A 22,930-nucleotide genomic window follows, 5' to 3' on the forward strand; every position below is an offset into this window, starting at 1 on the left:
TAGTCCAGAAATTCCTGTACTAAATTGCTGTGAGACAGTTAACAGCCTATCTATTCACTCAACAAGGATATTGTTTAAATTGGAAGTGATGTCATAGCTGGAGAATTGTTTTTACTTTTCTAAAACTAAATTCTATGCTTATAAATCAATAGACTCCCTGGTGGACAGGTGAGTAGGATACCAAGGCTAGTTCTACCTCTGTGACATCATCAGACACTGCCAATGCTTTTCCATGCAGGTCAGCAGTCTCTCGAGTCCCTGCCAGTGCAACCCAGAGAGGTGCAGGACAGTACTGATTGAAAGCTAGTGATTTTAGAGTACAAATGCTAGTACTGAGTTAGATACGTGTGTTCACAAGTAACATTTATGTTAGTTGAAGCGGAGAAATTTTATTAAGAATTATACCTCTTGCTATTTTATTCATGAGAAGTTTTTACAAAACAAACTCTCTTGATGACTAACAGACATTTAAAGGACATCTGGTACAGATCCCATAAACAGATAGATGGATAGATAGATAGATAGATAGATAGATAGATAGTAGGTAGATAGATAGATAGATAGATAGATAGATAGATAGATGATAGATAGGTGATAGACAATTAACTAAATAGATATGAGAGACAGAAAGAGAGAGAGATAAAGAGAGAGAGAGAGAGGGAGGGAGGGAGGGAGGAAGGGAGGAGAGAGAGAGAGAGAGAGAGAGAGAGAGAGAGAGAGAGAGAGATGCTGTTGTTGGCAAATTTTAAGTGCAGTTGTTCCATGCTGAATGATACCCCTGGGACCTTTTAGCATATATGTTCCAACAGATACCAGATCAATTTTGACTTGCAAACAGACTCTTTCTGAGTGGCAGCATGTTAGAAGAGATGACTCTCAAATAAATCCAAGAGTACACAGTGCCACCAATCTGGTGTCTTTCTAATGCAAAGAAATGAGGAGGGAGCTTGATTAGCATTTGTAGATGGTAAACTTCATGCTATACACAGGGTGAATTTTCCCTTCCTCCATAGAGAAAAGAACTCTAAATATCAATGATCCTAGCACAAGTGATTTTAAGATATCAGCTAGTAAGTGGGAAAAGTGGGCTAGGTATTAAAAAAAAAAAAAAAAAGCAAAAAGCAAGTGAAAAGACAACCATAATGATTGCATATTCGTGCTGAGTGACAGAGAAAACTACTCTCATGACTTCAAGGTCTGAAAACATGCAGGGAGCAGTGGAGGCTGTGGCAATCCTTATGGCCAGCCTGACTAAAATAAAAGACTACTTGGTACAGCTGATTGTTGCCATGGAAATCTGACTTTGATGTGAAATTTTGGAACGTTTACTCTGAATTTGGGAAGCAGTTGAGAAGACCCCTGTAAGCCAAACATAATCTACTTTTGCATCCACTTTGAAGCATGGTCATTTGCCTTCTCCTTGTTTCCTGGTGCTTTAGCTAAAGGAGCAGTGTCTGTAAGGTAGTAAGAGGAAACATTAATGCTTCCCACTAAGGGAATAACTGGAAGGCTAGTTTACATTGCACAGCTGAGCAGTAATGGCTTCAAGTGCGGTGGGAGTACCATGTTTATACCATGGTTTTCCACCCTGAGCAGGATTGCCAGTTCTTGCCATATTCCAGTTTCCACTTTTGTAAAACAGGAGTGACCACACAAATTTCACTGAGCTACACCGAGAATTATGAGGAACCAAAACACCGTGAAGCGCCAACCAAGACCTGGATATAATCATTGCTCAATAAACATGGACTGTGATGATTTTTCAATCAGAAAACAGTATTTGGAGATTTGCTTATTTATTTATATTTAAAGAGGGCATCGTTTGTAATGTGAAGGCTCTGTTTCCTGGTGGATGGTATGCATTAAAAGCATAGATGTCAAAGTCTGAAAGTCAGGATTGGAGTCCAAACTCTACCATTGTGTAATGAAAACAGTAAGTTAATTTTCTGAACCTTAAATCTCTCATCTATAAACAAAAAATTATAATCCCAACACCAAAGTCAGAATTCCGTGAGATAATACAGAGACAAATATTATTTTCTGTTGTTTTTTTAAATTCTTTAGATGTTCTATATTCATAAACACATTTTAGGCTTTTATGTGTATTAAAAAGAAATGACATTGCATTGGTTAACAAATTAAACTCCATCTTAATGAACTACAACAGAAATTCTTAGGCAGGGTTATTTTACCCTTCAGATGACATTTGACAATGTCTGTTGACATTTTTGGTTGCCACAGCTCAGAGGACTACTGCGGGCTTCTAGTGGGTGAGAGCCAAGGCTATGACTAAACATCTGGTGATACACAGGACAGCTTTGCACATCAGAGGATTCTTCAGCCAAAATGTGAATAGTGCTGGGCTGTAGGGACACTGCACCACAGCTGTATAACCACCATAACATTCAGTCTGCAGCAAAGAAAATTCTGTTGTTTTCCCAAAATATTATCTAACTCAAATAACCTCTTCATTAAAATCTGAAGAACCTCATTCAATAAAATATATTTTTAGAGGCACATATGTTTTTGTTTTCTTGTGGTTTCAAAAGAAATCCTAGCTGATGAAAATTAAATTTAAATTTATGTTACAAAAGCATGTCTGTAGTTAGAGTTTCCCTGCCTGGCCCAGTCAGGACAAATCTCTCTTACCCGCCAGTCCCACAGTCGCTCAGACCCAACCAAGAAAGCACACAGAAACTTACATTGTTTAGAAACTGTATGGCCATGGCAGGCTTCTTGTTATCTACTTCTTCTATCTTAAATTAACCCATTTCTGTTAGTTTATACTTTGCCACATGGCTTGTGGCTTACCAGTGTCTTTACATGTTGCTTCTCATGGCGGCCGCTGGCGGAGTCTCTCTCCAGCCTTCTATTTCCCAGAATTCTCTTCTCTCTTGTCCCACCTATACATCCTGCCTGGTCACTGGCCAATCAGAACTTTATTTACACAGAGCAATATCCACAGCACATGTCCACAGAAAGTGGTAGTCCCCTCACCCCTTCATGTAAAAATACTACTTGAAATCCAATAGTTTTTTTGTTTTGTTTTGTTTTTGTTTTTCAAGACAGGGTTTCTCTGTGTAACAGCCCTAGATATACTGGAACTCACTCTGTACACCAGGCTGGCCTCGAACTCACAGAGATCCATGTGCCTCTGCCTCCCAAGTGCTGGGATTAAAGGCATGTGCCACCACTACCTGGCTTATACAATAGTTTAAGTTAGAGTATCTCTGCTTTTTAAATACATGCATTTGCTTTCTATAATTTGCTTTATCAAAATTAACTTTCCTTCTTTTTCATTCTTGGATAATACAATCCTAAAGCTGATAGAGCACAGCTGGGTAGACATTCAGATAATGGGACAGGCGTAGGATAGCAGAGAGCCCTACAGAAGTAAGGAAGTGTGAATGTGGTTGGATTGGTGACATGATGTTTCAATTAGCTTTCTGTCAGTGTATCAGGTAGTTGAAATAATCACTTTGTATGAGGACAGGCATTAGTTGACAATAGCAGTAGTTTTGTTCAGTTACTGGTTACTTTTGGGCCTGTGGTGAAGCAGCAGATCTCTCAGGGGGAGTGTTGTAGAGCATAGCCATTTACTTCATGGCTTGAACCACAGGATAGAAAAAGAAAAGATGTGGAGCATTTCCTTATTGCCTTCAAATGCCTGCAGTCAGATACCCAAGACTCCCTTTAGGCTTCACCTCTTAAAGATAAGGTTCTGCCACCTTTCAGGAGTGCCAAACTGGCCACTGATTATTGACATGGGGCCTTTGGAGAGCTTTCCAGAGCCAAATAAATCATATGGCACTATCAGAATCCAAATAAAGTGAACAGTCCATTTGGGGATGTCAATAAAGACCAAGTGGGATGAGGAAGGGAAAGTTCTAACATTCCAAGAATCATGGGCAAATGGCAAAGGTAACTTCGAAGATATACAGCTGAGACAGTTTTAGTATCAAAGTAATGTACAATAAGATAGTAACTGATTAAAACCCATTGAGCAAAACAGGGAACCATGAACCCATTGTGATGTAATAGGTAAAAATAAGCTGAAACTCTGATGAAAAACTGAATGCCTCTTAAAATAAAAATAACCTCCCCAACAAAAACATTAATTAAAAGGGAAACTAGTAACTGTGTAGTAGAAACCCAGGTGGAAAGACCACCTGAATTAAAGGGTCAGCATCACATGGTCTTAACAAGAAAAAATCCTCTTGCCATCTAATGAAAGCTTCCAGGGATGGAGATCATCATTGTGGCCAACAGGATGGTATATTATGGATGCATTTGACTTTTGATGTTATAATCACAAAAGACTACACTAGGAGAGCCAGCTGCCATTTAGTAGGGGTACCCAAGCAGCCTTTCAAAGAAGACCACAGAGTGAGGGCATTTTTCTGCTAATATCTAGTACTAATTGCTGGTCACATAGTAGGATGCACTTTTAAAATTCTTTTTAAGTTGAACTATTATTTATTTATTGTGTGTATGTATGCATGTGTATGTGCGGATATGCATGTAGAAAACCAGATTTCTCCATGTGGGTCTTGGGGATTGAGCTTCAGGTCTCCAGGCTTGGCAGCAAGTGCCTTTAAATGATGAGGAACCCCACAATTCCAGATGTTCTCATTTTAAAACGGGAAATCTCCCTAAAGTATCTTGGAGTGTTGAAGCATCAGGTCAATAACTTCCTGTTCAATGGTTGTAGAAAAAAAAGATTATTTGTACTATAATTGGAACATTCCTCTGAGATTCTTAAAATTTTTAGTTATGCACAGTAAAAAATAGTGTATTATAGACTGTGCTCTTGGCTTTAAAAAGAAATTTATCTTTTTAAAGAGGTACTGAGTTTTGTAAGTTTTAGTTAAAAAATATTAAAATATTACCAATCTGCTTTTGATGTACATTTAAGTGGCTTCTAATGCTACTATTAAAAAACATCTAGTCCTTTGTTATTTTGAACAATGCTACTAAATATCTTTTTTTGACATTTTTTGTGTCATTATTTAGGTTTTGTTCAAGAATAAATGCCCAGAAATCTAGTTACTGCATGAATGGATGCCAGTTTAGCCATGGTATTCTGGGAAGCCTCATACAATGTCTTTAAAAGTAAATGAAATTCATAATTTTGTAGCTGTTTTTTCCCGACACTTAGAAAGTACTTGCTATAAGAGTGGCGATTTATCTCTTTGATTATCACTGTCCTGAACATTATGGCACTGAATATGTATTTGGGGTAGCAATAATTGCAAGCATTTAGTAAGCACTTGGCTCTGTCCTTAGGAGATTAATTCACTTATTCCTGGAATAGCTCTTAGGAAGTAGGTGGTGTGTGTTGGTGAAGAAACTAAGGCACAGAGAGACTCTGACTGCCTCCGTCAGACAGAACTAGATACCACACAGTTTTCCTTCAGTTTCCAAGGAGCCACTATTCTACACCACTTCTCTCAATGAGGACGTTAATCCATGAACAGATAGTCAACATGTTTCTTTGAGACTTTAGCCCGTTACAGGCTTCAGGAACCTCTTTTTTCCTTGCTAAATAAAAGTATTGAGAATGACCCACACTCTCTAAGATCTCAGTTTTAAGGTCCTCCAGTGCAGCCCTGACTTACTACCTAATGATTTGCTTCTAGAATTAATATCCATATAGGCATAAACTATAAATCATCTTTGGCCAGTGAAATTATGGAGATATAAACAGTATATGTGCTTTGTGTCACAGATAAAATGGTGCATCTGGGCTTCCTGTCTCCAGGAGACAGCTTTTATTACTGTTCCTCAAACACATCATGTCCTCTGCCCCACCTGGGCCCTTTGCTCCTGCTGTCCCCGTACCAGGCATGCCTAGGCTGTGCCTGCTGTTGAAGATGCTGTCCAGCTTTTCATCTACTTTCATCTTGAAGATGCCTCCATTCCTCAGATCCCTGAATCTCTTTTATGGTGTTTTCTAGAATAGTTCTTCCGTCAGTTGTGTGAAATTCTCGTTTCCTTAATAAATTATCTTCTCTTTTTATTTTTTGTCATCTTATAAACCAAAATATGTATCATAATGTTTTGTGCAATATACAAAATTAAATATTTTTGAATGAATAAACGCATTATCTCATGAATATATAATTTGAATTAAAAAAATCTTGAGACAAAAATTTGAATATTACATAGTCTATATTAATAGGAATATGCAATAAAAATGAAATGGTAATGGTTAAATATATTTATTTTCATATTATAATTTGTATTCCATCTTTGAAAGGTTTTAAGAATCATAATTAGCTTTCATTTCTATAGTGAAAGGTATTGTTTTTATGGTTATGGATGTCATCCTTGCTTCTCTCCACAGCTTCCATTTTCTCTTTTGTAAGTGGGTGTTTCAGGAAAATCAAAGGGAATAAAATCAGTCAAACAGTTCAGTGGAATTTTATTTCCAAGGCTGGTACTTAAGGGTGTATTCCTGTTACAGAATTTCAATAGTAAGTTTGTTTTCGAGCGTTTTGTTTAATACCAAGCCCCCTTGGCAGGTAAAACAAGGACTGTCCTTGAATGCTGTTCTGAATGAAATAGAATGCCTTTCCTAACATACACATATTTTTAAAAAGAGAACTTTGGGGAATATTCTATGTTGTCACTTGACAGGACTGTACTTGGTAGGTAGCAAAGACAATAGCACAGTCTTCAACACCAACACCTCCATCTCCAGGAGGCCCTTTCCTTACCAAGAATAAGGATTTAGCTGAAGGGTTTTGATGCTGATCTCAAACAGGGAGCCAAAGGCAAACTTCAAACAAACATTATCAGTCTTTTAAAAATGCCATTGCTTATGTAAATCACCTGTGATCCTTGGGTGCTGGTGAGCCTCGAGCACCCCTGAGGTAGTTGGATATTAAATTGTAGTCTATTTATATTTGATATGTGGTGTTTAACTTAGATAGTGCTGGCCATGATGAATATTGTTCAGTTTACAGTTAGTGTTTATATTCTTGCTTTCACAAAACACACACACACACACACACACACACACACACACACACATGGCTTAGTTTCACTATACTATGATTCCTAGAGGGCAATTTAAAGACTAACATAGTATTGTGGAGAATGTCTAAATTATCCAATTATTATTCATTTTTCAGTACTGGTAATTGAACTCAGAGCCCCCAGCTTGCTACACATAAGCTGTACCATAAAGCCACTGTCCCCCAGCTCCTGACATTCGTTATATGTAAGGTTATTTATTCATCAAATAAACTCACTTGGTATTCTCTGGACCATATTTATAATTATGGATTAAAATGAAGATTTAGAATTCTGTTTTATAGAAGTTATTTCCACATGTGAATGATATATTTTAAATTAATGTGGACTATCATTTTCAGATTTAATACATAATCTCACAAATGTTAGGAGCAACTGGTAAAGTCAAAGCATGATTATTTTAGAGTTTAGCCTTGTTGAGCTTGGGATGTCACACACTTTCTATGTGGCTTCTGCCAACAACAGAGGGAACTTTCCCCTAAGCCTGAGGGCCCTTTGAAGAAATTGACAAAGATTAGCCTGGGGGGAAAGCATACAAATTTAGACACTTGTGAAAGGGAGATGGGGGAAATCACAGCATAGGGGACAAAGGTATGATTGTGACTATCCAGAAATACTCAGAAGCCTGCCTCTTTTTCTGTAAGAGAGGTGGTGTTTGCAGAATGTAGACTGTAATTTTTTACTGAATACAGTTAAGGCTCCAGAAAACAATCCCTTTGGTATTTGCATGTGCTTGGGATATGATCTGACCATGGGAGTCTGTCCGGTATGGTTGCATTCTTGCTTTCCATAGTGAGATGGTAGGCTTTCAGGCTGAGCATGGAAGACAGCCGCGTGTCACTTTCTGCAGCTGGGTGTTCATACCTGGGGGAGGGGGGAGTGTGTGGAGCGGAGGAGGAAACATAAGAGGACCTTGATCTAGAACCTTCTTTTAAAGCCATCAAATTCCCATTTGATAAAATTTTTCAGCTCAACAGTCAGCCATAGTTTTATGGTATCCTTCCCTGAGCCCTCGCCTCTCCTGTTTATATTAATAGGAAGCTCTTGACCATAGTCTTTCTAGACATACTCCATTTGGAGAATGGCTAAGATTCTCCCCACTCCACTCTCCACCTTCTAATTCTGTTATCAGTTTCTAAACTTTATTTAGGATAGAGTATCTTTGGGAATACATGCCGCCATCAGGAAGAAATCATTGCTTTGCGTATTAGATGCCAGACTTTCAATGGGCATTTACAAAGCACCTATCATGTTAACTGTAGAGTTTTAGTTTGTTTTAAAGTAATTCTGAGAACTTAACATAGAAATGTTTGTGCAGGCAGGGGGTAGCTAGCTCTTTCTCTTCTCATCCGTAGCCCTGCGGTGCATATACATGTAATGCCTTTGTTCTCGTCTTTTCTGCCTGATTATTATGGTCTCTAAGTGCTTTGTCTTCGCCCCTCTGGTGTATTCCTTGTGCCTTAGTCAGTGATTGAGTGAATAACTTTGTTTACATCGAACGGAGGTCTGCAGCACGGTTTTTGTGGGTGAGATGAGAGATGGAGGAAGAAACCCTTAGAGCAGGGTGGATTGGAGGTAAAAGCCGAGGGAAGAGAGAGGTAAAAATCAAAACAACAATAAAATGAAAACACAAACACAAGCCGGGAGTGGGTAGAGGGGAGGAAGAGCAAGCTAAGGCACAACAGGGGCTTCACTCAGGGTGAAGGGTCTATGAAGTCGCGGGGGCTTGTCGCGGGGGTGGAGAGAGATCAACAGACCAGCATTTTCCCCAGGCTTGGGCGCAAGCTTGTGAAACTCCTCATGTATTAAAGAACCTCGGCTGGGATTTGCTGAGGACAAATGCTGTAATGTGTTAGTCATCCATTATCGGCTTCTATTTTTGCAGGTTCCGAATGATGACTGACGCGGGTCTGCGCGATAGCCCTCCCAGCCCCTGTCATTGCGAGCGATAAGGACCTCGCGCGTCCAGCAGCCGCACCGGGCTCAAGGCGCTCCGGAGGGCGGGCGGCTCCCGCGGGCGGAGCGGACTCCAGTGCCGCTTCCCACGCACCGGGACCAGACCTCCCGGCCCCGGCTGCCCGCGCGTCGCCCGTCGCCAGGGGCCATGAAGTAGCAGTGGCCGCCAGCCCTGCCCTCCCGCCGGCCCGGCTGCTGCACGCTGCCCCGGCCCCAGCTCGGACATGGCCGGACGCGCCCGCAGCCTGCTGCTGCTGCTGCTGCTGCTGCTGCTGCTGCTCACCCTGAGCTGCGTGGCCTTCAGAAGCCCACTTTCTGTCTTTAAGAGGTGCGTGTTTGGCTTGTTTGTTTTCCTTTCACCGGAGGAAGGTGGTTGGGGTGGTTTCTTAGAAATGTAGTCACTTGTAGTAACCAGGGTCCTTTAAAAAAAAATCTCTACAAGGCTGGTTTTCTCTACCCAAAGAGACTTGGAATTTTAGCCTCAGCAACTTCTCCTCAAGTGCCCCTTGCAGATGAAGCCCACCCATCGTCCTGTAGCCAAGCTGCCCCCCTGGCTTTCGGAACTCCAATTAGAAGTTGTGACTTCCAGAACTAATCGCTCCCTCTTGGGGAAATATTTCAGAAACTACCATGTAGTTGTTTAGACTTGAATGCCTTCCTGTGTATGACACCTGGAGAAATAAAATATCAAGATAGATCGGTGGTGGGGAGAAGACCATTGGCTATAATAGCTCACTAGGAAATATCGAGCTGTATACACGTACCTCGTAATTACCAGGTGAAATATTTATGTACTTGTACATTTGTAATTCACATCGCAGTCTTTATTTCTTCCTCCCAGAACTGTACTTAGCAAGACTGTGGTTAGAGAGGTTTTGTTGTTTGTTTCTGATTAGTAATGTTGGACTTTCATAGCTGACAAAATGTGACGGGGTTCCAGGTCATAGCCTTACCACTAGGAAATCAGCGTACGTGTGAGGATGATAACGTCTTCATTAAGTAGAAATAAATATGTATTACAGGCTTTTATTGAGCTGAACTTTAAGTCTGCCCTGCTTAGTCGCTTTGGCTGTCTTTTGCTTACAAATTGACTCTATGTTGCTCATGGACAATAACGTGATTCTGGGGGTCGGGTGGTTACAGAGTTGTCGCATTATAGTTTTTATTGGATCTACATTAGTAATCCTTAAACTTGAGATCATAGGAGTTATTTCTGCCCATCCAATTATGTTCAAGGGTGTTAAAATGATCTTCTTTAGGTTTAAAGAAACTACCAGATCCTTTTCCAATGAATGCCTTGGAACCACCAGACCTGTAACTCCCATTGATTCATCAGATTTTGCATTGGATATTCGCATGCCTGGGGTCACACCTAAAGAGGTGCGTGGAACTCTCTACTTTATTATTCAGCTGTTTTGTGTACTGTCTAAAATTGAAGCTTAAACGAGGAACCTGCATTTATAGCTGCAGTAACTTCTTTGCTTCCAGGCTCCCCAGATGAGGCTAGGATACTATAAAAGGGGTAAGACTTCAAAGCAAAATATTCAGTTAAATTATGTTCATTAAAGTATTACTTGTATTTTTATTGTGAGTTGAAATGGAAACTTGAAATTTTACAGTTTGAGATTCTCTATGGAGAAATGACCTCTGTAATACACCATTTAAATATAGTCTGAAATAAGAAAAAATGTTCTAATGAAGGAAATAACATTGAGCAGCTACATCTACCAGATTACTGTGTTTGTTAAAATACCCTTCCAAAGCAGCCACAATTAAGATAGAAAATTCTTTTTCCTGCCAAGAATTTGAAAAACCAAACATCCCACAGTTTGGAAAGTTAGGGAAACTATTCATACAGGTGGCAGGATGGATTTTCTAGAGATATATTTTGAAGAAATAGCAGCAGTACTCACACAGATGTGTCATGGTTCACGTGAAGTTGGACGAGGTTGCTAGGCACCCCATGTCGGAGCACACACAAGAAGCTAACACACACTGCCGTGTGTGCAAGGTGTTTCATTAAGCATGGAAAGGCCAGAATTAATTATGCTCTGCAGCCAGCCAGAGAGGGGATTTATGTATGTCATTAAAAGAGAGCCTTCTGCTTTTGAAGGGCTGCAGACAGAGGCCTGGACGTGGAAGAGCTGCAGTGGCCGATGACTCATTCTTGCAGATAATGGACTGTTTCCTCTTTTCCCCTCTTAGCACTGGGGGGAAAACGTGTTCTATTTATTGAGGAAAATGACTTTTGAAACGGACAACCAGAAGCTCCTAGAAAACACACACGGGCCTTTTACTTCAGGGTAAAACCTGACAGTATTTGAAGACTGGAGTATGGTTCTGGGTAACTACTTTACAGCTAGAAAGAAATGGCCCCCATTGTCTCCGCATTCCCATGTCACCGGGCAGATACCTCTTCTGTACATGTCGTTTTGTCTGCCCTTACTCGGAGTTTCGTAATCACCTTATGTAGTATTTAATAAGATACCAAGACCAGAACACAGAACCACAGTCCCCCACCCGAGAAATGAGCTGTTTCTTTCTTTCTTTTCAATTTTAAAATGGAATTTCTACTATACTTCTTTAAAGTTAGCTGCTTATTTTTTATATGAAATAATCACTGGTTGGTCATCTGGTTTTTTTCTTTTTATTTTTTTTCTTTCTTCTTTCTTTCTTCCTTTCTTTTTTTTTGGGGGGGGATTGTCTCCCTCTACACTGTTGGCTGGCCTAAAGCTCAAGGCCATCCTCCTGCCTCAGTTTCCTCACTGCATAAATTAGAGGAATGTGTTATTATGCCCAGATTCAGCAATTGGTCTCTTAGCATGTTCCCCACAAGAACATCATGTATTATAGTTTTAATCAAATAATAAATTAGCACTGTTTGAAAATATCCCCTTATCCTTGTTACGGCTTCACAACAATAGTAGACAATTAATTCTATTGTAACCTGTCCTCCCAGAAAGAGTAACTAGAAGAGTTGATTTAAACCAAAAAATGTGGAAAAGCTCTGTTTTCAAAAGATGGATCTTTATTCATATTAGAGTCTTACGATTATCAAAACAATGGCGTGGAAAGAGAGCTTGTAGTATTAAAATTGTTGCTCTTTATTTTGCACTCTAGGCACAGGATTTTGCCTCGTACAGTGGCCATTGGTTGGTTGCCTTTGCAGCGGAGTTGCTTTCCTCCTTGCTCTTTCCCTAAGGACATGTGGTTCCCAGGAGCCATCTCCAGACGGGGAGTAGTGAGTGGACTGGGCTTAGCAGAGGGCTGGATCTTGCTTCCCTTCCACAGTGATTGATTCAGAAAGATATACACGTCCTAGAACAGCCCAACCAACCTTCAGGACTTTTGCTAAGATTGCATTTTCCTGTTTGATGTGAGTGAAAAGCATGGAGTCCTGGTGTATACGAGCATTGTGAGAAAGTGCCTAGGATAATAGACAGAGACTGAAACAATGGAAGTTCTTGGTGACTTTATCCCTTTGGTCACTTTTGCTTATGTTAGCCGTTATTATTTCATCCAAGCTGGGTTGAGGTTTGTCTTAACTTGCAGCTACAACTGTCTAACTGGGTAGTGATTCAGTTGCTCTGAAACAGCTTAGATCTGGTTAGAATGTTCCATCATCTTCCCTCAACATGCTTGATTCAATATGTTCTGCATACTGGCTCACCTACAAAAGATACAGCTTATAAACATTCATGAAAAATGATAGGCAGCCCATGACAGATAGATAGAAAACCTCTTTCCTCCTCAACTTGGCATTCTTGGTGAGGTAGACTCAGAGCTATGTATGACACTGTAAGCACTTTTGTTGTTGTTTTTGTTTTTTGTTTTTAGTTTTTTGAGCTGAGGACCGAACCCAGGGCCTTGCGCTTGCTAGGCATGTGCCCTACCACTGAGCTAAATCCCCAACCCCAAAGTAATTTTTCTTTTTATTGTTTTGTTTTGTTTTTTGAAACAGGGTTTCCCTGTGTAGCTTTGCGCCTTTCCTGGAACTTGCTTTGGAGACCAGGCTGGCCTCAAACTCACAGAGATCCACCTGCCTCTGCCTCCTGGGTGCTGGGATTAAAGGCGTGCGCCACCACCGCCTGGCCTGTAGGGAAAAAAAAAGGCAATCACCCTTGTCTTAAAATGCAGCTAAAACCAGAGTTAACTCAGGTAAGAAGAAATGAGATAAAGGGGAAGAAAGAATGAAGAAATTAAAAGTTAAGGGGACCTGAGAGTTGACCCAAACAAACAAAATCCAAGGAAGTAAAACAGTCAAGAATGAGAATAAATGGGCAAAATATAGGTTATCTGGAATAGGAAGAAGAAAATGCAAAGAGGAAAGGAAAATGTACAGCTGGGAAGTCTGCTGAGAAGATTTCCTCTCAGTTGTGGCTCAACCAGAAAAACAGAATTCACACAGGAAATAATGGAGAAGCCAGAGCTCAGTGTCAACAGCCAAGGGCTGTCCAAGACCTAGATCTTAGGAACTATTGCTTACGTTTTAGAAATGTTGAGAATGGTTATGGATTAAGGCTCATGGAAGCCTTTTGCTTGAGAAATGAGGCCGTAGGCTGGAGTAGGAAGGCAAGCAGATGTAGAATAGAGGTGGAAGAGACCTTAGGTGTAATTCACACAGCACAAGTAACTAACTTCACGGATGGAATGCAATCCTAGGTCAGTATCTCACCCAAACACACCCTGTTACATCACGTCTCTGCATTATGGTTCTTCCTGATACTACAGGAGCTCAGAATGTCATTAAAAGTTACTCAATTAAACCTGAACTGGTTTGTTTAGGAAAAAAAAAAAACAATTCAGACTCTATTCCAATATCTATTTGGTGGAAGTATTAAGGCAACTCCATATAGTTAAAGGGAGGATTATTTTGTGGGGTAACTTACAAGTAAAGAGATAGGTTACAGGGTCCAGGAGAGGTGAAGTGCAGTTCAGCAGTGTTCTCTGGAGAGACTCTACTCTTGTCTACATCCAGCATCCAGGATCCAGGAACCAAGAGGGCTGGCACATCCAGATCTCTGGTCTTAAGGGCTCCTGTCTCAGCTTTGCATGGTAGGCATGACAGTTACCAGAAACATCAATGGGAGTAGTACTTCCAGGTCAAAACTGGGACAGCGACCCACTACAAATATCAGTTTTTAAATTTTATTTACAATTGTTAATATGTGTATGAAAGAGTGAAGGGAGGGAGGGGAAAGGAGAGGAGGGGAAGAGAGGAGAGGAGAGAAGAGGAGAGGGGAGGGGGGAGGGATGAATGTGTGTGGGAGTCAGAGGACAGCTTTCAGGAGCTGATGCTTTCCTTCCAGAACCTCATTGTGAGGTTTGTGAGGCAAGCACCTTTGACCTGCTGACACCCACCCCCCAACAACAACAACCTAAAGTAGAAACCAATATTTTTGTGTGTTTTAGGCTATAATGGTCTTCATATTATCAACACAAAATTCTTCAAGTAGATTCTAAGGGATGAGGTGGTCAGTGGAGCATGTGCTTTGTGTCCACCTGGGACTGTGTTCAGTCTTCAGTGACAGATGTCAAAACCAAAAGACAAACCAAACAAACAACAACCAACCTAGACAAAGAACTGAGGAATGCTGAGAGCATGAGAAATGTCTTCCCCTGGGAAGAGCACCTGTTGATTGTCTTATACCAAATGGTCAGCCTTGAAATCATAAAGTAACATTATATAGTCTAAGCAGATTTTATTTATATAGTTAGGAACACACACACACACACACACACACACACACAAACACACACACATACACACACGCACACACACACTACCACCACCACCAACAACAACAAAAACAATAACAACAAAAAAGGATAACAACAATTAAAGAAAAAAAGGGGGCGTGAATTTGGAAGAGAGCAAAGAGGGATACATGGATGAGAGGGTTTGGAGGGAGGAAAAGGAAAGGGAGAAATGATGTGTGATATTCTCAAAACACTTTAAAAAACATAAAATTTAAAAATACTAAGTAAGCCGATAAGAGGAGAAAAGACTTAGTACATATTTCTGAAACTCACTATCAACAAAACATTCAAAGGCTAAAGGAACTCAACAGATTATTTTACCTAACAGCTTAGTTAAACAAAGAACTAAGTAACCAATCTTTCCTTTTACATATTGAAAAACTAGATAACAGAAATCCCAGAAGTTCTAGGTCTTTTATGTAAAACAGCTTTAAAAAAGGAGGTGAAATTTGCAGCTACAACTGCCTCATGTAATGCTGTTCAGTTCTGAGGGTCTCTGTGTGTGTCACCAAGAACTGTTGTTAGAAATATCCATGCAGTGAGATCCAAACTGTAGATGTTTTAAAAGCAGACTTTTCTATATAGTCATACAGCATGCCATCTTATCTTGTTATGAGAATAATAGCATAATGAAAGATCTATGGCTTTGATTATACACTCAGTTAAACTCACTCCTGACATTGAAAATTTTATGTACTTCCTATTCTTTTATTCATTTCCAAGTCACGAATATTTGGGGATTTATTTATTTGTTTTTATATTTGAGAAGCTGATGGGGAAAGAGTCACAACTATAAAACTACCACTTGGGGTTGGGGATTTAGCTCAGTGGTAGAGTGCTTGCCTAGCAAGCGCAAGGCCCTGGGTTCAGTCCTCAGCTCCAAAAAAAAAAAAAAGAAAAGAAAAGAAAAAAAACCAAAAAACAAAACACCTACCACTTGTAGAGGTTCAGTAAGGACCTAGAGTCCAGCGACACTGTTTCAAACACAGCAGCGCCGGGAAGTAACAATGCATTAAGACTGCTCATTTGGTGCTTTTTCTTTGCTGGACCCCTCCCTTAGTCATCTGGAACTCTGGACTATTGCTGTGACCAACTCTCATGTCTACAAAGAAAACAGTTTGATAAACTGCCTGTTCATTTATGATCGTGCAAAAGTGTATCAGTTTTGTGAGTTAACTGCCCCATGGATACTTGGCATAAAAATAAAATAAATGAGGCATAATTGCAAATAATGTTATAGTTTGTTTTCTGAATTAAATCAAATCCTGGAGTTAGAATGTAGCCTCTCGAGCCAGGTTGGCGGTGGCCTTGCCTCAGCTCTTGAAGTGCCAATTCGTTCGTGCTTCCTGGCTCTAAGGTCACTTCCTCCTGTCCCTTCGCTGGTCTAAAGAATGGAAGTTTACCTAACCTAGGGTGTTCTGAGGGGTGAGAATACAGTAGCTCATTCATTTCAGTTTAGTTGCCCACACTTGGTAAGTGAACAGAATATGTTCACTAGTACTGTTTCCTGCAGTGTATGTGTTCAAGGACCGGAGGATGAGTTTGAAAATGAGAAGTGGACTTTCCGTCATGACTCCATGGAGACAGTGAGACAGCATAAGTGTTTTGAAGGTGAGGAAAGGCAGCCAAGTGAAAAAAGGCAGAAAGCCGGAACCTGGACCAGGGAAAGCTGGGTAAAGAAAATGAAAAGAGGAAAATCATTCAGGCTGCTCAGTCACTGCAGGGGATCCAGGGAAAATGGCTCTGTGATCAGAGAAAGAAGGAAGCTGAGACCACCTGTTCCTCAGCCTTTACACATATGTTGGAGTCCTCGCAAGACAAGTTTCCCCGAAGAAGAGATATCAGTAGTAAATATATTAGCTTGAGTCATCCTAGGCTGCCTTGGTGACTCTTCTAAGGACTTTGAACACTGGCCTTATGAAGTAGCCAAACAACAAAAACCCACTCATGTCTAGTAATCCTAGTTACATGGAATTTATTTACTATTGAATAAACATTGTTCCTCTGTATTACTTTTGCTAAAGGCAAAGTTGACAGGGATGGACCCTGAGTGATTCTGAAAGACAGCCAGCATACTCTAGCTTTATTTATTTCTCTTCCTATCCTTTAATTGTTAAGAGATTCTTTTCTCATTTTAGTTTTGAAAGTTTGGTGGTATGTGCAAAATACACAAATTATATTTATTTGTGTATTGAGGCCTTGCTTCATTAGTAAAACCTAATTGTATCAATTAAATAAAATATAAAAATATTAAACTGTTCTTGTGAACTACAAATTAAAGTGGTATATAGTTTGTTTTAACTGTTTAAGCTTAAATGATCGTCTTTGATCTATGTTTTGATGGAAGCCTGTTTAATACCCAGTCAGGGAAGACCTGGTCTACATTGTTTTCTCTTAAATTTCATATTTATATCTGGGACTGCACATATGAGGACATACCAAACATTCTCCCCATTCTTTTTTATCAAAAAATAAGCAGAAGAAAAACATTGGGCCAAGTGATATGACTCCAAAGGCAAAGGTACTTGCTGCCAAGCCTGATGACCTGAATTCAGTCCCCACGACCTGTACAGTAGAAGGAGATAACCAGTTCCCACAAGTTTTCTTTTGACCTGCACATGCCCATGTGGCACATGTGAGCTCACACACATACTAAAATTAATATAGATTTTTAAAAGAAGGCAAAGAATTTAAAATTAGTTTTTGTGGTCTTTATTTCATCTCACACCTTAGAGAAATCAGTGAAGCATCTGAAGGAGAGGACTACCTTGTGACCATCTGTGTCCTCAGTAAACTCTGGTTCTTTTTTACTGTGTCTGTTCCTGTTAAGCATTTTCAAGGAGAGAAAATATTTTTGAGTGTTCATTATGGACTACTATTATTGGACACTTTACAACCATTGTCTCAGTAATTAGTGCAAAAAAATCTACTCAAGCAAGGTCTTATTTTATTCATTTTTTTCCACAAGAAATTGAGTCCAAGAGACATTAAAATAACCTGTCCATAGCCAAATGGCCGGTAAATAAAACACAGCTTTAAATTTATTTTAACATGAATCTGAAACTCATGCTTATTTCATAGTTGTGCCCTGCAAATCTGTTAATGATTAATTTGAGGAGACATTTAGCTATCAATGACCAAGAACAAGTAGCTGTACACCTTGAGCACCAAAACCCATGACTGCCAATCATATACAGTAAATAATATATAGTAATAGAATGTTGCTATGTGTATTTTATATAAACATGTACTTTTAATTATACATACTTGTAAAAATATGTATCATTATTTTTGTTAAACAAAATACAGATGACTGACCCCATCCTAAATTCCAGAATAATCTTTTCTTAAACACTCTCACGCAAGAAGAAAGAAATGCTCCTGAGCTGACTGCCTTAAATCACTTCTCATTTCCTAATTGTGAAAAGACACAATACAGGCAAATTCACCTTATTTTAACCCAAACTTTTCATCATTTTTTTATCTACATGTAAACCATAGTCTAGCAAACTGTTTCTTAACATGTCAAATAGTGAATGCTTTCACTTGTGTGACATAAAGTCTCTTGGCTGCTGTAGTTAGAAAGCAGCTATAGATAATATGTAAATGAATGGCTTGGCTGTGTTCCAATATGGAGTTGTATCTGCTAACACAGACAGCCAGCCCATTGGCTATAGTCTCTCTATTCCTGATCGAAACAACTGCGTACGTCACTTAGGCTAATAAATGGATTTGACCTTTGGCAACGCATGAACTGTTTCTGACATCCAGGAAAGGAGAAATGAAAGTGTCAATACAAGGTTAACAGTGACTTAATCTTAGTTTCTTAGTTACCTATTCAGTATTGATGTCTAAATGATTATAAACCTGAGTTCTTTTATTTGGAACATTGCTTTCATACTTTACCATCTCTGCCAGTAGTGATTCCCGTCACATAATTTTTCTAGGTAAAATACACGAGCAACTTTATCAACATGTCATTCTTTCCCATGGCTCATAAGCAATATGCCAGCACATCCTGTTGATGTCATCGCAAATATAGCAGCATCCAGGCCGTCTTTCTCATTATGGTAGGAGAACCATGTGTTCTTTCTGCACTGTTTTGATGCAGCACCTGTACCTATGCATCGCCAGATTGTGCTCCAAACAGCAGCCACAGGGGTCCTATTAGCACAGAAGTGAGGTCACATCACCCTTCTAAACACTTCAAATGTTGCCAGCACCATCCACGCCAGTCCTTTAAAGCCACCTCCACAGCCCTTCGTTTTTCCTGATAGACTTCCCATTCTTGTCTCTTAATCCTCATGCCTGTGTTATAAGTCATGTCAAATGGGGGGGAAACGCTGCTGTAAGTGCTGTAGAACACATTTTGAACTGTAACAACTGTTGCGGTAAGATATAAAATCCAGTGTGAACTGAACACAACTGCAATTTATGCTGAAGTGACTGAGCACTGTAAAGGGAGAATTAGGGAGTGAAGGGATATAGTAACAACTGGGGACTCAGTAAAGTCAGAGACTGAGAAATTCCAAGGACTAGTCAGGATGAATGTGATTAGGCCAGATGTGTCTGTTTGCTAACAGTGACCAAAGTTGTCATTCTGGCCAGTTACAGGGGCTGGGAGCCAGAGGATTTATATCCCCAGATGTGGCTAGGATAGACAGCAAATCTGTTAGAACTTAGGTTCTCAGTTCATCTTAGGGAGGTAGAGTTGAGCCGTGAAAGACTGTCACTGTTCAAGTTCTTACAAGTGAGGCTGAAGCCTAGCCAAGAAGAAGGCTTGAGCCAGGCTTGAGTTGGCCAAGGACATTCCATCTGTGAGTTGTGATAGTACAGGGCGAGTTGCTGCATCTTGGATGAGATACTTCAGTTGTTTCATTTCTATAATGAGAATGGTAGTTTCTGGTGGAATTGTGGATAAATCCATTCATATGTATAAAGCTCAGTAAATGTTATTATTTCTGCTCTGATGAATACTATGAAGGGTAAGTTAAGACACACTGTCAAGTAGGTAGTATAAAGTTCTGTATAGTGAGCACCTCAGTATTGTTGAAATTAAAAATGAAGGTTTTACAGTGCCTCATCAGGAGGATCGCATTCAAAAATCTATATCTCTCTCACACTGCCTTAGGAAAATATCTATGGAGACAGTAAAAGTTGGAAAATGAGGTACGAAAAGATCATAGAGAACAAAAAAATTACGATATTTATAGCGATTGCTCTAGAAATAAGGCTAAGAGCAGATGAATAACCAGACATATACCCTTCATCATTTCGTCTTCTAAAAAAATCTACAAATAATTAAAAGATCAGTTTACCCAGTAACAGCTATATACCTTGAGTACCAAAGTATCATTTCAAATATGTCAAATAAATAGTCAGAGTAAACTGGATTAAAATACAGTTATGGAGTTATATGTGAGTGCTAGAGTGATTGCTTCCTCAGTAAAATGCCTGACACACACCTAACATGAGGACCCGAGTTCAGATCGTCAACACCCATATAAAAAGCGAGGGATGTGGCTCCGTGGGTAAGAATGCTTGCTACACAAGCGTGAGGACCCACATCGAGTCCTAGCAAAATGTAAAAAAAGCGGGTGTGGCTGCACTCACCTGTAATCCCAGTCCTGTGGGGTACAGAGGCAGGAGGATTGCTAGGGTTTGGGAGCTGCTGTCCTAGCTCCAGGTTCAATAAGAGAGCCCATCTTAAAAGACTGAGTGTGACAGAGCAGAACACATAACACAAGCATGTATGCATGCACTGTACACATGCGTGTGCACACCCATAAAAATATGTGGATAGTGTGTTTCCATCTTAAACCAATTTAACACAAAGTCTTGATATACGCATGTCCATTTGATTAGATGTTTCTCATGTCTGTTTGTTTAATATATTATTTACCTGTGCAATGTGAATATGGGAAGAGGTACCTGAGGCTCTAAGCCTTTGTTTCCTTGGAGAAGGAACAATGGAACAGGATGGCAGAAGATTTTTTTAAATTTATCTGTTCTACCATTAAAAACATCATCTGTTATCAGTTGTAAAATTGTTTAAAAAAATAATGAAATACACATCATCCCCAATGAAAACAATACAGCTCGGTCTTGTGTTTCTCTCATATAAACCTCTAATGTTGAGAAATCTCTACAGGGGGTTTTCCATACAATGCCTCTAATTGATAAATTTTTAATTCCTAGTCCTCTGCTTTGCAACAGTGCCATTAGGAGAGTCTGATTAATTAAAGAATTTAGGGAATTGGGTACATGTTTAGAAGCAAAGAGAGGCAGATTTGTAGGGGGTCATTTTTTTCTATTATACTCAGTCTGAAGATATTTGTGGAAGGCAACCATGCATCCATTTCCACATTAGCAAGGAAAGTGATCCTTTTTGCACTTACTAGCCACCAGAAAGATCCTTTTGTTTCACTTATTTTCAGCTTCATGTAGTCTGAACGAATATTTCACTGACCTTATATAAGGAATACCTCTGGAGCCGTTCTGCATGGATGTCACATTCTTTGTTAAAAAAAAAAAAAAAAAAAGATACCTAGTGTCATAGTGTGCTCTTTCAAGACAAGGATAACTCTTCACAGACGATGCATTGTATTTGACTGTATATAATGAGACAAATCACATATGTACATCACAGGAACACCTAGACCTTCACAAACAATGGTCACCCCATCCAGCAACCCTCAGAGCACTGTTGGGGAGCAACATATGTAAAAATAGAGGGTACACTTCTGTTGTACAGTATGTGCTACACCCACCTTCAACTAATCCGGTATTCAAGGGAAACATTTGCCATGGCAACATTGATTTACAAAGGACAAGTGATGTTTCTGGGAGATGGAGTTATTTCTTTTCGTGGTTCCCATAGGCACCCAGTTAACTCTTCAACAACCTTATTTAATAGTTTTATAGATAACTATAAAGAGGCACTACCTGATTAAATTTAGAAGTTTCAGTTTGGAAATAGAACTATGAAAAATAAACTCATAACCAGAACTGACATCACATTAGATACAAGCAGAAAAATACCTACCGACAAAGTATTTCAGCCTTCATTATTTATGGAAATGAACATTTCATACATTAAGCCTACTGTATTGGGGTTAAATCATTTGCTTCCAACTAAATTATCATTTTGCTATGGAAATGCAAATTCTGTTTACTTTATTTTCCACAAGTGATTAAACCAGATATAATATTAAGTTTTGACACTGTAGATGTGTTAAATATTAATTTTATCTTCTTAATGTATTTTTCATCAATGACATAGCAATTCTCACAGATATTTCCCTGTTATAGTTTCAGTTATTTGCAGCAGAATATGACAACAGTAGAGACAAGAAAGAAGATAGATGGGTAGCCTGAGTAAGTGTAGGTACTAGGGAGTGTAACTGTAGTGGGGTCGAACAAATTTAGAAGTTAACAAATAGTAGCTATATTGTTTTTCTGCTATTATAACCACTCCACGATACCAAATGGAGAAAATTGTGACCAGGAGTTAGGAAATTAAGTTCCGGTCCTAAATAGTTTAGAGTTAAGAGGAAAAACATTTTCTTACTCAACATGAAATTTCTGTCTCTGCCAGAAGTAAATATTGCTCTGCTTTCTACCTATTATTTATTTCATCATCACAGTAAGCCTGAGTTTGGAAACCCACAGATAGCGAGTCTACAGGACTTGAGTCAATTGTGGTGGGGGTCCGCTGAAATAAATAAGGCATTCATACAGTTGCTGCCCATAGCATTTATTCTGTTTCCACTTTTGTTTGTGATGACCTAGAACAAAACAAACACAAAACAAGAACTTGAAGAACCATGGAAGCAAGTCAAAAGCCAGGCTATGCCGTTGTAATGCTTTGGAGTCTGCTGCCGTGTGGAAATCCCTAGTTCACTAGAAGATGCTCCTTCCCTTCTTTCCTTGCTTCTGTCTTTCCACAGTGTGTGCTCCCCGAGATCCAAGTGTGTCAGGCGTGAATCTAAGAGAGTTTGCTTCCTTTAATAAATGAACCCTCTCTCAGATGTATTTATTGTAGGTAAGAATTTGTAATATAAGGGAGATTTGCAAACCGGTTTCCCTCTGCCCCATTTACATTTGTTATGAAAAACAGTAATTTAGTTAAGAAATGGCACTGTCACTTCATGTCAGTCGGTGCAGGACATCATTG

At 39.5% G+C, this 22,930-nt stretch overlaps 1 protein-coding gene across 10 annotated transcripts in view; it reads left to right on the forward strand.

The window, feature by feature from the left end:
- The window catches only part of Pam (peptidylglycine alpha-amidating monooxygenase), a 275,438-nt gene that overhangs the window by 104,942 nt on the left and 147,566 nt on the right, over window positions 1-22,930 (forward strand). For 9 of the 10 annotated variants that reach the window (XM_036173733.1, XM_036173738.1, XM_036173737.1 and 6 more), the window contains exons 2-3: window positions 8,924-9,322; window positions 10,254-10,374. In XM_036173733.1, coding sequence (XP_036029626.1) covers window positions 9,219-9,322; window positions 10,254-10,374 — 225 coding nt within the window. In that variant the 5' untranslated portion in view covers window positions 8,924-9,218. Of the gene's footprint in view, window positions 1-8,583; window positions 8,637-8,923; window positions 9,323-10,253; window positions 10,375-22,930 lie in introns of those variants that run through there. The other variant, XM_036173734.1, reaches the window with a different exon arrangement.

The sequence above is a fragment of the Onychomys torridus genome, chromosome 23 (genome assembly GCF_903995425.1).
Source record: "Onychomys torridus chromosome 23, mOncTor1.1, whole genome shotgun sequence".
In the NCBI taxonomy this organism is placed as follows: domain Eukaryota; kingdom Metazoa; phylum Chordata; class Mammalia; order Rodentia; family Cricetidae; genus Onychomys; species Onychomys torridus.